Below are 18,261 nucleotides of genomic sequence, written 5' to 3'. Positions count from 1 at the left end.
AAACCATTCACATATCCCAGGCTGTGATAAAACATTTAATATATATATATATATATATATATATACACTCTGCATGTAGTAGGTCATAAATTGATTTTTTTTTTTTTTAATTTGATACTTTTTTTGGCCATACTTTGTTAATAAATTGATTTATAAACACATATTTTGAAAAATTAATTATTATAATTGGTAGTAGTTTTGTTATAATCATTAGTAGTAGCTTTATTATTATTAGTAGTAGTGGTTGTTGTTGTTAATATATATTTATTTTTGTCAATTCTTACTTTTACTTTTTATTCTAACTTTTTCGTCCGTATTTTGTTCATAAATTGATTTTTATCCACTTTATTTTTTTCATTATTAGTAGTAATAGAAGTTTTGTTATTAGAACTAGTAGCTGTTTTATTATTATAATTATTATTATTGTTATTATTATTAGTGGTTGTTGTTGTTAATATATATTTATTTTGTCAATTCTTACTTTTTCGTCTACTTTTTCTGTTTTATTCTTATTATTATTATTATTATTATTATTATTATTATTATTATTATTATTATTATTATTATTATTATTCTTATTATGGGTTGGCGTTTATTATTTTCCCCGCCCCCTGCTCAGTGTTTTTCCCGGAAGCGGAAGTCCTCACTCAGGTAGAGCGACAGCAGCAGCAGCCTCGCTCTGGTGTGACACTTGTCGTCGCCTCTGCCTCGCGGCTAACGTTAGCTGGGGTCGGGCCCGGTAGGGTTGGGTCGGGTCGGTACGTTATCTTCCACACTCGCACAGTAAACACCATGGCGGCCGCGGATCCCCGGTCCTCGAGTGACGGCGGGCCGGCCAACAGAGGAGGATTCCCGGCCGGGGAGAGCAGCAAGGACCGCGACGGGCCGGGCGGCAGCAGCAGCGGCGGCGGCGGCGGGGAGGGCGACCGGGAGCGGGACCGGGCCACCTTCGAGTGCAACATTTGTTTGGACACTGCCAGGGACGCTGTCATCAGTATGTGCGGCCACTTGTTCTGGTACGAGGCGGGGGAGGGGACAGTTTGATTTGTAGAGGAGGTTGTTGTTGTTATTGTTGTTATTGTTGTTGTTGTTGTTGATCAGACTGTAACGTTAGTTTTACCGGCTGTGCGGCCTCCTTTAACCGTCAGTTTGACTTATTTAACGGCGGAAAAAACGCCCCGAGACGGTCCATTATCTCCTCAGTGTGTAGGACAGGGACAACCAGCTCGCTTTGCTTAGGGGCCACTTTTACAAAATGACAGCAGGTCAGGGGCCAGTCACAGCAGCCCTTTACATGCTTTAAGGATTTTCGGACGTTTCCGGGACTTAAGGACATTTGTAGGATTTTAGGACGTTTTCTTGAATTTGAGGACATTTCAAGGAATGAAGGGCAATTCTAAGTATTTGGTACATTTCTCGGACGTAAGTGCATTTCTAGGATTTCAGGACAATTCTTGGACTTCAGGTGGTTTGTCAGACTTAAGGACATTTCTAGGATTTCAGGGCATTTCTAGGATTTTAGGACATCTCAGGGATTTTAGGACATGTCTAGGATTTCAGGAAATTTCTAGAACCATGGGATGTTTCTAGGATTTAGGTATATTTTTTTGTTTTTTGTTTTGTTTTTTGAATTTAAGGACATTTCACAGACATTAATAGGATTTCAGAACATTTCTAGAATTTTGGGACGTTACTACGATTTTAGGACGTTTCTAGTAGTTAACGTTTCTAGGATTTCAGGACATTTTAAGACTTATGATGTTTCATGGATTTTAGGACATTAGGGGCTTAGTTAGAACCTCAGCCAGGGTTTTTTGGGGGGGATCCTCCACTGGTATATTTTTTGTTAAACAAAAGCTCTGTTTTGTTGCTGCTTTATGCACTTTGGCACCTTATTTATACTAAAAGTAGAAAAATAACTCTCAGTGTGAATCATTTTTCTTGTGAATCAGAAAATGGTTGGTGGCCCAATCACCACCCTATCGGAGGGCCAGATTTGGCCGCGGGCCGTAAGTTGAGTGTCGGTATTATAGGTGATGACAACAGCCAAGACGACTTAAAGATATTTGGTGAGTGTGTAGTTTTTGCTGTCAGTGATGAACTTTAAACCTCATTATGAGCTGTATTTGTGGTCCTGATGTCTCGGATGAAGGCGGATCACCGTATTTAGAAATTACTGGTGAAATTACTCTGCTCTGATCTTCAGAGGCGTTAAATCATTCATATCATATGGTTTCAGGTAGGTCAGAGGTCACAGTTGTTCTCTCTCTGTGACACATTAACTTTCTGTCTGGTGATCATTTGCAGCTTTGAGATCAAGTCCACGTTCACGCAGTGAAACGTGACTCCACACGTGTGTCACAATATAATATTACTGCAATTCGTTGCAGTATTGCAATTACAAATATTGTGATATATTGCCATATAATACCTTTTATCACAGCAGATAATGTGCCCAATTGAAAACTTTGTCATCATTTTTTTATCTAAAAAGATAAGATTTTAAAGATAAATTTTCTCACTTCTTTTTCATTTGCAACAAAATGTATCTAATAGACTATTAGATACGACTACTAGTTATTCTAGTAGGTTACCAAAATTTTAATTTGTATTTCTAATTTTAGTCATTTGTGTAATAAAAAAACATTGCAATACTCTGCTGTATCGATCCCCCCACCCCTATTATATACACTTATGAATGAATTGCTTAGTAAAAAAATATATATCAGATGTGTTGATAATGAAAATAACTTGGCTGTAGCCCTTTTAAGTCAAACTTTTGAACAATAAATTAGTGTATCTGCCAGGATTTGCTTAATGCGATTATACTGGTAAAGCCTTATTAAGGGACTGTTAGTTATTCTTGAGAGGGAAGGAGTTAATGCAAAGTTACGTTTTATGCTATGTTTTCAATTTGGCTTAGGGGAGGGACATTCAACTTTGAATTATCATATTTTGTATTTATCTGAAATACCCTCAGAACCCCACAACCCACAAGTTGGTTTGTAAGGTAGGTTTTTTTTAAAAAAAATCTCCAAAATCACACCATTTAGGTTAAAAAAAAAATTGTAGCTCCAGGAAAGGTCATAACAAAAAAAAAATGAAGTCACACTATAGCCACCTCCATATTTCAGAAATTACAGTGCAAAAATGCCAAAAATGCAGTATGTTTGAGGTAACTTATAAACAGAGAGAAGTCACACATTTATTTTACAACTGTAAAATATCCCGCTCAGTATGTATCGTTAGTTCAGTAGATGAGCGAGTAATGAAAGTAACTAACCAGGTTACACTGTCACTGTAATTCTGGTCCCTACTATCACCGTTTTAATCAAGACTTGTGCAACACTCAACCGTCAAACGGCTTTGTGTCGAACGTCTACGCATGCACGCAGTGACGCGTTTCAAGGCTCATTCATGAGTTGTTGACTGATGGCCGTGCACGCTCGCAGGTCGAGGCTAATGTGAGATTAGAGCCAAGACGCCGGGATTGGGGTCAAGCCTAAGGGCATTATAGTCGGTAGTAAAAGTCGTATCACAGAGGAAAGAGTAACGGCTCTTTACCAGTTAATGACGCATGTTTTGTTAGTGATAAGTATCTGCGTGAGTGTGCACGTGTTGTGGAAACAGAGGTGGAGTTTTAGGATATATTTAATCTCTTTGTGACTACGGATGTTTATTCCTCCTCAGCGTTAAGGTTTTTTTTCAGTGGAGAAACTCTCTGTGGAAAACACACTAAAGAAGACCACAAAATGTTTTCATGAACAAGATGACGCATATCTTGACCCAAACAGAGGTTTCAAACTGCCGGCCCTGCATTTTTCAAAATAAGTGTAAGTGCAAATTAAACACTTTTGTGTTTTATTTTCAAAATAATATTAAAAAATATATCGTCTGACAATAAAAAAAAATATTTAATTTTATTTTTTTTCTATAATTTTTAATTTATTTACATCATCTGATAATGATTTGATTATTTTAGTTATAACAAAGTTTATTTAACTTTAATACAGCAGTACTTTATTAAACTTTATACTTTAACATTATAACAGTATTTTATTAAACTTTATTTTAACAGTAGTTTATGTAACTATTTTATGGCAGTCGCTACTTTATTTGTAACTAGTTCATGTAATAACTGTGTTTTTTAGTAGTTTACAGGAGATATGAAATATTGGAATGTTTATCGTGTATTGTAATATAGCCTTAAAAATATTGCAATATTATTTTAAAGCCATATCTCCTAGCCCTATTTTCATATAGTTATCATATTTTTGTTGAGGCTGCAAAAATCAAAATCAATTGGATATCATTTTTTTTCCAGTTTTTAAAAATTAACAATTAATCTACAACCAGCTGCAGCAAACCTGACACCAAAGTCTCACTTTCCAAACCTAAATTAAACATTGTCTTGGCGGACGGACAGCTTTTAGCGAGGTGGGCAGGAGGGACGTTCCTAACGACTAATTTTTCTGACCTTTAGTCGACGGGTCTGAAAGAAACCACGCAGAAAACAGTCAGAACTGAGCACAGTAAAATCTAAAAGCTTAATAAAGATTGTCAGAAAAAAATATTGCGTGGATTATAGGAGCCATTTGAAATTGTTAATCACAGTTTTTAATAATTAAATTGTTTTTTAAATGTCGCCAAAATGTGTGGCACTTTGCACCCTGCGTTATGAACATTTCACATTATCGTACAATACATGACAACTCACTAAAGAAAAGTAAAGAAAAGTAAATAAAAACAATATTCTTTGTAAATCTTTAGTACCTGATTATTATAACAGCATTTTCATCGAGTGAAAACTGAAAGGCGATCGCATTTAGGTTTAACTGACTCGTGTTTGTGGTGCTTGCTCGTGGGAACAACGTTTAATTGACTCGTGGATTAATTTATTATTTGAACAAATACATGTTCATGTAATAAAAGCAACATTTATTTACCAAACCTACAGAGCAGTTTTCGATGCACAAAGGAAAATAAGTGGTTTGTTTAAATTTTGTAAATTATATTTACTATTTATTTTTGTTCTAGCCCCTCCAACCAAAGTACACAGGACCACAGTGCTGGAGGCCTGGAAAAACCTTGTAGGGAATAGCGCAGGAATCTTAATATTGTATCAGCTGTTGATTTATTTCATATTTAATCTGAGAAATTTCCCTCACAGTTACATGTGCGGTTGCGTTCAGGCTCCACTGTTATGGGAGCTGATGTAACTTAGTTGCTATGTTACCTGCGTCCCCCCTCGTCTCTCTCATGTTCTGAGTAACGTGATGAAACTGTGATGAAACTACCAGCAAGGAAGAAAAGTGCTGATGTCAGACAACTGTTGTAACTTCAAATCAAAATTGCAACTCAATGGCATCTCGTCTTTTTTTCTAGAGGAAATTGTTTTAAATCGCAGTCTGTCACATTCATTTCGAAGACGTCCTCACTGTGAGTTCAACTCCTAACTCTGCATCTGTTCAGCTTTTATTTAACTTTGACACAGTTTGTCTTTGAACCAACTTATGTGGCTTTTCTCCACTAGTCAGCTGCAGCCAAACAGCTGCACTTGTTGCCAAAATGCTCACAAAGTTTGCACAGCTGAAATGCTGTGTTAAATTTAGCTAGAGAAACTTTTCTCAAATGAAAAACCTGTGATATTCACAGGTACTAAACTTGCATTTTACCCTCGTTAGCGTTGACATGTGACAGAAAAACTGTCCAGTTTCTCGTAAATCAAAAGTAAACTGAGAAGCAGACCTACAAGCAAGCTGAGCAAGAGACTCTAGATGAATGAGGTGTTAAAGAGACGTTAACGTCACTGACATTTTTCTCTGACATCTTTAGGTTAATGAGCAGAACTAGTGTTGACTTCAACACTGGCTGCGGTGAATTTTTTCCACCAAGACTGAATCAGAAATGGAGACGGGTGATATCAAAGCATGAATCTGCAAAATGATACCATCTAACAAACCTCTGACTTCAAGGTTTAGAAAAAGAAGCTTTTTTCAAAAGTGTGTACATACGTGAAACCTAAAGAAACATAAAAACAGGTTTAAACAAGTGGTTCCACTTTTCCTTGTAACAACTTATGTCTGATACATCTCAGTGTTATATGTACGTCTAAAGACAATCTGAGTTTTTATTCACACTATAAGATTTTGCAAAGGCGGAGGATCTTGCAGGGTCACTTTTTTCAAAACTACAACTAGATTCCTCTCGAGATTATTTCCCATCCTGCCTCCTGGAGGGAAAAATTACACCAAACCCCCTTTAAGAAATACAATATATTGACAATTAATTACATGTCTGTGAAAACACAGAACTCCAGAATGGCGTCATATGTCAACAGTATTCTTGTCAATTCGGTGTCAATATAATCCATAAAGATAAACTTATTTTTGTTTAAACTTTATATTTTGGATTTTTACACCTCAACTTGCCAACAGCCTTTTGCAGTAGTTTGCCCAGATGTGGGCAAACTACTGCAAAAATTACGATTAAGTGCTGGTTGGTGGATCAGATACACAGAGAATTAAAAACCAACTTTTGTCCACCGCAGAACTGGACCAGCTTCGTTTTTCACGGTACGAGAGAACCGAGACTGACTCATGTTCTTTCACCTCCTTGTTTACTGTCTGGTTTGTGTTTGCTGGTTTTCATTGTCCTATGTGACAGTAAAATATTGTTAGGGTTTGGACTTTTAATAGGATGCAGGAAAGCGATTTGATTACCCTACCTTGGGCCGCAGGAAGTTATAAACGGGTATTTTTCACTATTTTCTGTTATTAACATTTGCAGCATCAACCACATGGAGTAGCAGAAGGTGGGCAACTTCTCTGCTCACTTCTTTTTAATGAAAACGGATGGGTTATTAACCATTATCGATTGACTCCCTAATTCAGAGTATAGTAAAGTCAGAAACTATCTATTATACAGAAAAGAAAAATAATACTTAGAAATACACACTGTGCCGTTAATACTGGCTGCATTTTTTTGCATCCACAGGAACATGTTGTCTTAGCTAATAAAAGACTCTGCTTACCTCGTGGAAACTCTGACCTTTGACCTTTAAATCTTCTCTAGTGGCTGAACTGTTTTATCTGCACGGTGCTCTAATTAACTGAGGTCTTGAGGAGAAAAAAACTAATTTATTCATGCAATTAATTTATAATTCAATAAAGACTAAAGTGTGGGATTAACTACTTCTTGCAGATAGGGCTGTATGATTATGGGCTGCATCATTATGGCTAAAATGATAATCACAATTATTTTTATCAATATTGAGATCATCATCAATTTTTTCATTAAAATGAACAGAGCACTGTTTTCACTCAACTTGTGCTTTATTCCTGCTAATTAACCAATCTATGCATCAAAATTAGACTTAAAATAAGTTTCTTCTCTCCCTGAACTCAATGCATCTGCTAGAAGCAAAATGTATGTAAAATTCTGCCCAAAATATAGGCCGACCAAAACTAAATATACCATTACAGAATCCAGCCCAATTAAACTTAATGAGCAGAGCAAACATTAACGTAAACATTGCAGTCGGTGATGTTTATTTAATTGTGGGAAGATAAATTTTAAATCATGATTAATGTCCGATTAATTGTGCAGCCATACTGGCTGATTAGTTTTGTTAAATTAAAAACAAACTTTGCTTGAGTCCCTTTCGCACCAGTTATGTTTGTCTTTAAGTTTACCCTGTTTAAATAACTATTTCACTGCTGTAAAGATGTTTTTCCTAAAACTGAGCTGCCTATGCAGTACAAAGATGCAAATACTTTGAAGCTGGTGCTACATGACCAGAGAAAACAGACAGTTTTGGCTCAAGAGGTAGAAAACCTGCAACTACCAGAATGCACTGCGCCACACTGAACCAATAAACACTTCTGCTGATGGATGACATTAAAAAAAAAAAAAAAGTTACATTTTAATCAAACTACAGTAGAATCTGTAGTTTGAGCAACAGCGTCAGAACCAGCAAATTTGTTAGATCTGGTTAGATAGAGGAAGGTTTTACACAGTGGATTTCCACACACTGCTGCCCATTGTGCAGCTTCCCCCCTCATAAGTAACAAACAGTCCCTAACCTTAACCACCGAGGAAGAACATGACAGAAGTTCGACTTCCCGTCGCATTATCTGGGTGTGTTAGTCCGATTTCAAGAAATTTGATTCAGTCCGACTTCAGTCAGACTAACACGTCTGCACGTATTTCAAAAGTCCAGTTTTAGTCGGACTAACAATAATTCATCTTTTCCTCACATCATGTAAATGTACTGATTGTTATGATACAAAGCTGGTTGAAAATTGGCAATGTTTAAGTATCCATTTATGTAAAGGTTACACTAATACACTTCACCATAGTTTGTCTATTATCCTAAATAAATCAAAGTCGGAACAACAAATTATTCAAACTTTCCAGAAGGTACTTTTGAACTGTCGTGTAAAATCACCTTTTTTTGTGTCACAGTTCTTTTGTAGTCACCTGATCTATTTTGTAGTTTGTTCATCATTTTTAACACCGTTCCAGACGGTAACAGTAAATCATAATTAATTTTATTGGTTATATGGCCCTTTGCATCCAGTTTGCTTAACCCTCTGAAACTTGAGCAAATGTGCTTAATTTCTTTCAAAAACAAGGACAATAGACAATGAACACTTTAGGAAATGACCCAAAAATGAATAAGAAATTAGTAAAAAAAAAAAAAAATTAAAAAAAAGTTACAAGAAAATTATCAGAAAAACAGAGCAAAAATCAAAGAAGAGAAAAACAAGGAAATGTCCTGGAAAAAGGGTAAAAATAAAATAAAAATAAAAAAATCTTTATGTAACATAATATTAAATAATAATGATTGTTTTCAGGACATTTTCCCTAGTTGTTTTGATAATGTTAATAATTCTATCTTTCCTGCTCTCTTTTTTCCCCTTTTACACATTTCTTGTTATTTGTGGGACATGTTTTTTAAAGAAACAGAAGTTTCAGGGGTTTGAATGTTTGTGAGAGGCAAGAAAACTGATGTCAATCCAGGTTTTAAAGAGTTTAAGCGGCTATGATGGATATTTTTATTTTAAGGTATAAAAATGACAGTATGAAAGTGGTCAGTCATTATGATGAACTAACAGAGAAGCATCGCCTGAATCCACAGAGCTGTGAGGTGTGAGAGACATAGAAATACTCACCTCCGTATCGTCGTCCATCTCCTGAAAAGCCTCCGTGTTTGGCACCAGCTGATGCGGCGTTTCCTCAAACCTGCATCCTGCTCTCCCACAATGCAGCAGCAGGTCGGCCTGGCCGTCAGCCACGCAGGCGAGGCCCACTGTTGTCGCTATCTGCTGACAACAGATGGAGCCAATTAATACTAACGATGGGGAGCGGGGACGAGATTAATCAGCCACCTCGTTAGGAACAGGTTTTTCTGGCCAGGTGGGCTTCCATAGGTGTGAGATTCACAGGTGACAAAGAAAAATCTGACAAAAAGAGTAATTACAAAACGACTTTACATTCAATCTGTGCATTGAGATTTATATAATTCATATTTTTGTAATCGTTTTCAGGAAAGTCGGTGTCGTTATTGAGGCGAGCTGCTGACATTTACAGAGAAAGGAGTCATTGTGAGAATGCAAATTAATCTTTTGTTTCTCTCTGTGTCTCCACAGCTGGCCCTGTCTCCATCAAGTGAGTATTTCCGCTCATGTCAGCCTTTGTTTTGTAGTGACTCGTTGAACGGACACACAGGTGTTTTAAATACTCTGTGCTGATGAGACTTGTGCTTCAGGTTGGGGCATCGAAAGGTCAGCTGACTCTCTGCAGTAATAAATGGATCTAATGGATGATAATTTGACTGATAGAAGATAAAGCAGCAACAGTTTTCATCACTGATTTAGGGGCCTCTTACACAGCAATGGTTCCTGCATGAAATGTTAACCCTTTCAAACCTGAAAAAATTGGTTTGATTTTCTTAAAAATAGCACAGAGAGAAGGCAATGAGAAACTTAACAACAGATGGCCCAAAAATATAGAAAAATTAGTAACAAGTTAGAAAATGACCTAAAAATAAGCAAAAGAAGTAAAAGAAAACAAAACCAATCAGAAAATGACTAAAAAATATAATAATTATAGTGATTATAGATTTCTGGACATGTTTTGCTAATTTTGTTATTCCCCCTTTTTTTAAAAAAACAAATTTTCTGATCTCTTCAACACCTTTAACATTTTTTTCTTGCAATTTGTGGGACATTTCTTGCCAAGTCAATCAATGTCTGACTCAGGTTTCAAAGAGTTAAATAGCTTGTGACAGGTATCCGAACGCAGTACAAGAAAACTGATGTCGAACCAGGTTTTGTAGGGTTAAACTTTTGTTGCAGTGTGGCCTTTCGTCCACACAACAACAACGTAAACAAATACAACTGCAAAAAAAATAAATAAAAAAAAATAGATCTTCAGCAGCTGATGCAGGATGAGGTACGCACACGTGTAATGAGACATAAACAAAAAAAGAACTTGAATTGATCAGCTCCAGTCATCAATACCTGACTCATGTGTTTAAGTCAGTTTTGGGCCAATATCAGTGTCAGATCGGTGCATTTGTAATATTACCTCCACCTCATTTCCACTGAAGCCTGCAGAATGGATTAATTACAGATGTTTTTGCAGGTTTCTGTGCGAGCCCCAGCAAGCTCAGACCGTTTCACGTGTCAAAACGTACCTGTCGTATCACGTGTTTGTGGCCGAGTCACAGATTCAGGCATTGTCCCATTAACCCTTTTTTTTTAACACACTACGGGACTGCAGCAAAGCTCTGTCTTGTTTGGTTGCATGATGCCAGTCAGCGTGGTCTGAAAACATTAGGACAGTGAGCCTGTAGCTGCCCGCACAGTCCTGAGAGGAGCCTCTAATCAGAAGTGAAAACACCTGTGTGAGTGAGCTGTCACTGAGACTCAGCAGCACGTTAACCTAAATGTAATCAGCAGCAGGTAGTGATGTCACCTCAGAGTGGAAACCACACGAAACACGCTAAAGCACTCAATGCTTCTGTCTGCTGCTTTTCTGCAGCTTTCACTTTTCTGCTTCTCACCAGTTAACCTCATAAAGAGCTGCACATCGCTCTCAGTGCAGCAGCATGAAAACCACATAGATTCTAGTGCAGGTTCAAAACCATTGCAACCATTTGTGGAAAATCATTTTTTGTTTTGAATTTGCTGCTGGTAGCTGAGATCTGTAACATGCTCCAGGTCACTGGATGAAATCTGAAGTTTTAGGCTACTGCAGCACAAGCTTTTCCTATAAAACTGTTTTTTGCTGCTGAATCCAGTAATTAGACAGTAGATAAAGGAGGTATATCTTACTGGTTACTAACACAAAAGCTTTACGAGGGGTCAAAAGGCCTTCTTTAGTTTAAGTAGCATAAGAAAACTTAAAAAAAAAAAATACAGTGGGCTTATATCTCAGCATTCATTTGTTTTGGTAAAGAAAACTAAATTAAATTGTTGTATTTAAAGTTTAGATTACTATTTAAGACATAAAAATACCTTGTCCTTGTCACAAAGGCCGCAGCTTTGTCTCAGACCTTTGGCCCTTTGCTGCATGCCATCCTCTCTCTCCCTTTCACGCTTTACCTGTCCTATCAAAGAAAGACAAAAGAATAAATACACAATATGAACAGAGAATTGTACAAAAAGTTTCTTAAAAATATCAGCTCAGATTTCATCCATATTGCTTGTTTTTAAATAAACTTCCTGCAGTTATTGCGTTCACAGTTTGGGTTGATTGTACAGTTTATCACTAGATCTGTGCTGTTATTGTTATGCACTTAATATAATGTGAAAAATATGTTGCACTGTCAGGGGTCATCCATTTACTCCATGATAAAGAAGGGGTCTCTTAAGGAACCACAAGTATATCTGATCTGTTTTATGAATATTTTCACGTCTTTGTTGCTCCTCTCAGTGGTTGGAGACGCGGCCCAGCAGGCAGCAGTGTCCCGTATGTAAAGCGGGCATCAGCAGGGAGAAAGTCATCCCGCTGTACGGCAGAGGGAGCTCCAGCCAAGAGGACCCCAGGTACACCGAGAGTCTCACCTGTGTGTGTGTGTGTGTGTGTGTGTGTGTGTGTGTGTGTGTGTGTGTGTGTGTGTGTGTGTGTGTGTGTGTGTGTGTGTGTGTGTGTGTGTGTGTGTATTACGTGTGACGGCCTCATGGTTTTACTTTTACTGGTTTATCTATTTTTTTTTTTTTGTTGGATTTACTCATGTGTATTCATCTTTTATTGGTCTATATTTGTTATTTTACTCTGTTTTTTATTTATTTTTACCCTTTATTTGTAGCATTTTTTTTTAACATTTATTTTTTGCCACTTCTGACTTGCATGTCTTTGTATCTTTAACGGGTTTACTCTTCATCTTATTTATTATTTTATGAGGGTTTAACAGCAGTTCGGTTGCTTTGTTCTGTGCCTTCAGTTTGTATCTTGCACTTTATGCAGCGAATTGTTCTTCCACCTGGAGTAAAATGTGCTATACAAAAAAAAGAGATTTGCCTGTTTGCTTGTTGTGTTACGATTTTATGATCTGATGTTTCTGCGGTTGCTCAGGTTGAAAACTCCACCTCGGCCTCAGGGACAGAGAACAGAGCCAGAGAGTCGAGGAGGAGGGGTGAGTCCGCTGATATTATTCTAAAAGTCAACACATCGCTCATAATCAACAATGTTCTCTTTTATGTTTTTATAATTTAAACTTTTTTTCTGTCAGATGTTTCAGGGTTTCGGAGACACTGGCTTTCACATGTCTTTCGGCATCGGTGCTTTCCCCTTCGGCTTTTTCACAACAGTCTTTAACGCCAACGACCCTTTTCACAGAGCAGGTAAACGCAGAAAAATACACACACCGTTTTGTCAAAATCAGTCAGAAGGTGTTTGATTAACGCACAGTAAAGTACTAAAAAGGTTATTGTGCTCTGGTGGTTGCTGCATTTCTATCCAATTTTGAGGCCCTGTTTTATAGAGGGTTTGTCATTGTTATTGAGGGTTTGTTTTTGATTCTGGAGTGAACGTTCCCTGTAAATTTTATTTTGTGAACACTGCAGAAACCCTGTAAGTGGATTATTTTGATTAATGGGTTAAAAGCAGCATATAAACACATCTGTTGCCTTCAGGCGACATAATTAGATTCAAAGACACTCTCCCATGAGACACTAATAACCTTTCCTGTCCACCCGTCAGACCAGTACGCAGGTGATCACCAAGGCAACGGCAACCTCAACAATGGCAATAACAACTGGCAAGACTCCCTCTTCCTCTTTGTGGCCATCTTCTTCTTCTTCTGGCTGCTGAGCGTGTGATGGAGGCCGGACATGATGGACGAGAAGACGGATGAGCAGGAAGGAGGAGTGCAAAAAGAAAAAAAAAGAAAAAAAAGAAAAACAAACTCACACTAAACTCAAGCCACAGACACACACTCATTTTACATTTCTGAGCAGGTACTAACTTGGGAGAGAGCGGAGGATTGTGTTTGATCCCATAACAAGAAATACAGGATGTATACTGTATATTTGGTTTTCTCCTCCTGGCGTAGGCAGATTCACTGCAGGATTCTCAGCCCCACCCACCTGCTTCGCTGATTTTGTTTATGCAAAAAGCACTCGCTGGAAAGCAGTAGTGTGTGCGAATCCCCAAAATAAGTCCCTCTCTACACGCACCTGTAGATATATGCACACAGAAAAACAACTTCAGAGACAGTATTAAGGGATCGGTAAGCTATGTAAAGTTTTTTTATTGCAGAAAAGAGGTGGGTGGAGGATAATTCGGGGTAGTTCTGTTTTCACATTCCTCTTGAAGGTTTACTCCTTAAACAGAGAGAGGGAGGCACGTTGTGGAAAGTTCGGTGGGGTTTTAAGGCCAAAGAGTAGCAGATCAGTCACATGGGGGGGTGAAAAATATAACTGAATTATGTTCCTGTTTACAGTTTCCTCGTGAATTGAACAAGTCCTCCTCAAAAACAGACGGACAGATAGGAATAGCACAGATGGATGCATTTTTTTTATATACATTTGTCTTAACAAAACCTGCCATTGCACTGTGAAGTCATTGGAGCTGGTGTGTGTGCTGGTGTTTAACCACTTGTTGTGTCTTTCCTCACAAAGCTGTACAAACATGGATGGTTGTGCCGTTAAAGGGCCACTTCGGGAGATTTATGAGCAACTTGAGAGAGTAAAAAAAATAATCTGACACATACACAGTTTGTTAATTATGGAGCAATTTAAGAAGAGAGAAAGTTCTGGCTAATAAAGGAGCTCGACAGCAGATTGACGCAGCGTATCGAGTGCGGAGAAAAAGCTCAGCACGCTAAGAATTTACAGGAATAACAAGCAGCAGTTGGACGAACTTTCTGTCACAGTTTTGTTTTTCCCGACTGTATGTGTCTGTGTGTCTGAGTGAGTGTGTAAACATTATATATTTGTACATATGAATATTGTAAATGCTGTTTTTACATGTTTTTTGAGTGGATGAGCAGCCACAGAGGGCAACAGAGGACGAGATGAGCGTGTGGGCCTCAAGATGCTTTTGTAAAGCGAGGAAACGATTTGCGATTTTTCACAAGGATGTTCAAAAGAGGCTGAGACACGATCTTTGACTCCGCGGGAGCTCGGGTGTATGACACACGCGCAGTGTAACGGTAGCTGTGAGGTTACAGCAGATACTGCAAGACATAAAGTAATGATGTCGCTCTGTGCTCTTTGGGTGGCGCTATTTTTGGCCTCCTTAAGTGCGCTCGGCCTGACAGAACATTTAGGTACAGTACATTTACAGTACAGCGTTTTCATATAGAAAGTATTTGTTTGTGGTCTTTTATTACAGACTTTTTTGTTCTATAACAGTGAGCCAGCTGTGCAGCAGCCGCAGACCAGGTTTCACTGCGCAGGTGTCGTACCTCAATGCTGTGACCTCAGCTGAGACCGCGACTTTTCCTCTTTTGAACTTGCTTGGTTTTTCATTAATTTCTCCCTTTTTACTCGAGAAAAAAAACTTGCAGCACAAATTAATTACACTTCTGCCAACCTCTCTCTTTAAGTCAAGGGGAGACACCCCAGGTGATTTTTTTTTTTTTTTTATGCACTGGTCAATTTTTGAAATTTTATCCTTTTTCAGACTAATAGAAGAAAATGTCCAGAATACACATTTGAGTGCTTAATTTAGTAAAGATTTCTGTTCTTGATTTTTTTTTTGTTGTTGTTGTTGCAAACAGTGCATAGTTAATTAAATGCTTCAATTGCATATGTAATCATTAGACTTATGAAACCTTGTAATACAAAAAAAAAAAAAAAATTGTAGTAATATAAGTAATCAACTGGGGGAGTTTCGTGGTGATATCTGTTTTTGTTTTTTCTACCTTTACCCTATTCACCTGTAGTGTCTTATTTTTGGTTTAAAAATGTATATAATTTATTATTATTTTTATTTATAAAGCGCTTTTCAAAACAAAGTTACAAAGTGCTTTGAATTGTTCATCCCTGATATAAACAATACAGGATTTAAGCAAATCAAATCAGGCACTTTCAAGAAATACAGAGGAACAGGAACTGCAGCAATAAAATAAATACCACCAATAAAGCAGAGAAGCAAAATTGGCCTTTTACTGGCATTTAACATTACATATGTTTAAAGCAGGGTTCCCACGGTCATGGAAAACCAGAAAAAGTCATGGAATTTTCTAATCTTATTTTCCAGGCTCAGAAAAGTTACGGAATTAGTAAAAAAAAAAAATTAAAGTTGTGGAAAAGGATTTTTTTTTAAAAAAATGTATTATTATTATTATTATGGGTCATTGAAAAGTTATGGAAAAAATGTTTAATTTTGTCTATAAAAATGTGTGGGAACCCTGTGAAAGGCCATTTTCTCAAAATTACTTTTTTTTTCTCAAAGTCTGAGCCAGAAATCTGCAATTAGCAGCACTTACAGACACCAAACTTTCTATATTCTGACGGGTTTTACAGAGGGATCCATTCACATGTAGTCGGATTAATAGAACATCTTACTCCTAAAACATGGCAAAAGTTGATTTTTTTTGTTGACAGTATTTTATAATTTATAGAGTGATAAAAAAAAGATATCCAAAATCCCTTCTATAAAAGCTTTATCGCTAATATATCAGCAAAACTAAACAACAATTTTGAACCTGGCTTTATCCAATGTCCAGATTTACATTTTGTAAATTCATGCTAATCCATTATTCTCTTTTACATAATTAAACCGTAAATGTCAGAAAACTTGTAATAACTTGGAAAGTTTCATTGTGATTTATATGTTAAAAATGTTACCCTATTCACCTGGGGTGTCTCTTAAATAAATCTTAAGAGCAAAACAGTTCGTCCTTCCCTGCTAATGTGATTTAATCTATGAGGATATTTTCTCTCCTATAACTGACACAGCGCACACTTCAAAATCTCCCTTTTACTCCTCAAATTGTTTGTAATGTTTGAGCAAAACTAAAGCAACATACACTGATGTCACTTCTTTCGTCCTCCCCAACACCTGTAAGAAGACTTTGCTGTGTTAAATCGCTGCGGTTCAGCTGAACTCGATGAAATGAATTGAATTTTTGGCGCGTAAACGTTCAGACCAGGGTCAGAGATGAAACTGGAGGTGCTCTGAGGGACGGCTGACACGATGGCTGCTGGGGCTCGTCATTTCTTGCATACTTGTCTGTTGAAGCTACACTTTGTATTATAAGGCTTATGTGACACTAAAACAAGTGATGGAAGTCACGATTTGACAGACTTAAACTGGAGACGTGCAAAACCAAATGATGTAGGAGATTAAAACTTCATTAAAACATTGACTTGTTTTGTGTCGTCATTATCTGTGTTAATCTTATCAAAGGGTTTGGGTCCGTGTATCGTCAGTTCAACGATTTCATTGAATACTGGAAACAAAAAGAAAGAAGGTTTGAAAGGAGAAACCCACCTAAATTAGGAAATCCACTATATTATTTCCATGGCCCAGAAAAGTACAAGAAATATTTGTAAGCACAAGCCTCTCTCTCTAAAGTATAAAGTTTGGAGCTGCCCCATTGGCAATAAATGGGAGCCTGATTTTGTGGATGCACCACTGTTTTTCTTTTTATACCCAAATGAGCTTTATTTTATTGTTGAGTTCTCAGTTCTGAAACAGAAAGTGTTCCCGTTTCTACTTAAATGTTGCGCAAATTTTAACCATATTTTCAGAAAACTGGCAAAAGTAAAAGCAAATATATCTGCTTTTCCTACTGTTACTATTGTAGGTGGCGTTAATTCTCCAGTCAGATAAGGTAATTTAGAGCAAACTTTAAACTAAGGAAAACAATGGATGTATAATAACGGAGCGCGCACCAACAAAGAGTTTTGCACAACGAATATTATAATAATGTACATCAGGAAAGTTTTAGTAACAACACTATGTGCATATACTAAAAGCCATTCAAAGATGATGATGAGAACTCGCAGTGGCCGATGCAATGATGGTACGTCATCATCTCTTCACTGAATCTGTTTCCATTGCACTTAATGGCATTTATCTTTTATCAGTATCAGTCCAACTACAGATGGTTTATTAAGTTTGTTAAACATTTTAACATCTTATTAGCTGAGATAATCAGTTTTGAGATTTGCTTTGTCTCTAGATGGTACTCCATAATATCATTTAGTTTAACTTATTATTACTATTTACTCAGCTCATGCTGCAAAAGCTGAGTAAATAGTTCAGGTTCAACTAAATTCTTCTGAGAAGATGTAGCAGATAGTCATAACCTATAGAAAGTCTACTAATTAACTAAAGATAATCCAAGTTTACATGTACGGAATAAAGTCAGTTTAATGATAAATAAAACAGTTGAATTGTTGAATCTCAACTAATAAACTATTAAAAATATGGGAGAAGCTATCAGTAGGTGGACTATGCAAATAAAGTGTTTCCAAACCTTTTTGTTATCTTTACAGATTTTTTTTTGGAGTTTCATGCATTTCCTCTCGAAAATTAAGAATTAAATATGCAGATAAAAAAGGGGGATAGAAAAGCAGATTATAAAATCTTTCCCAGTTAAGTGTCATTGGAGCATACCCAGACTTTTTACTTGATGAAATCACAAATTTGAGTTTTAGATTTAGGTTCTGGATTTGAGAAAGTTTTCTTGTATTTTTGGACTGTCTGATATCAGGGGAATAACGTATGAATTTTGAAAATGGACGTAGTTCTCTGAGGGAAAAAAAGTAAAATGTGGAATTTTTTTTTGTATTT

The 18,261-nt window shown here is 37.0% G+C and overlaps 1 protein-coding gene across 1 annotated transcript; it reads left to right on the top strand.

The window, feature by feature from the left end:
* The first annotated feature begins 642 nt into the window (after window positions 1-642).
* rnf5 (ring finger protein 5) lies at window positions 643-16,828 on the top strand. The gene is made up of 6 exons (XM_042506882.2): window positions 643-1,016; window positions 9,654-9,672; window positions 11,944-12,056; window positions 12,586-12,646; window positions 12,743-12,854; window positions 13,213-16,828. The coding sequence occupies exons 1-6, from the start codon at window positions 793-795 to the stop codon at window positions 13,329-13,331; spliced, it is 648 nt and encodes a 215-aa protein (XP_042362816.1). The 5' UTR covers window positions 643-792; the 3' UTR covers window positions 13,332-16,828.
* Window positions 16,829-18,261: the final 1,433 nt, after the last annotated feature.

This window comes from Plectropomus leopardus, chromosome 17 (assembly GCF_026936395.1).
Source record: "Plectropomus leopardus strain MGB_pleo_1.0 chromosome 17, ASM2693639v1, whole genome shotgun sequence".
Taxonomy (NCBI): Eukaryota; Metazoa; Chordata; class Actinopteri; order Perciformes; family Serranidae; genus Plectropomus; species Plectropomus leopardus.
This window is presented reverse-complemented; position numbering and strand designations above follow the sequence as displayed.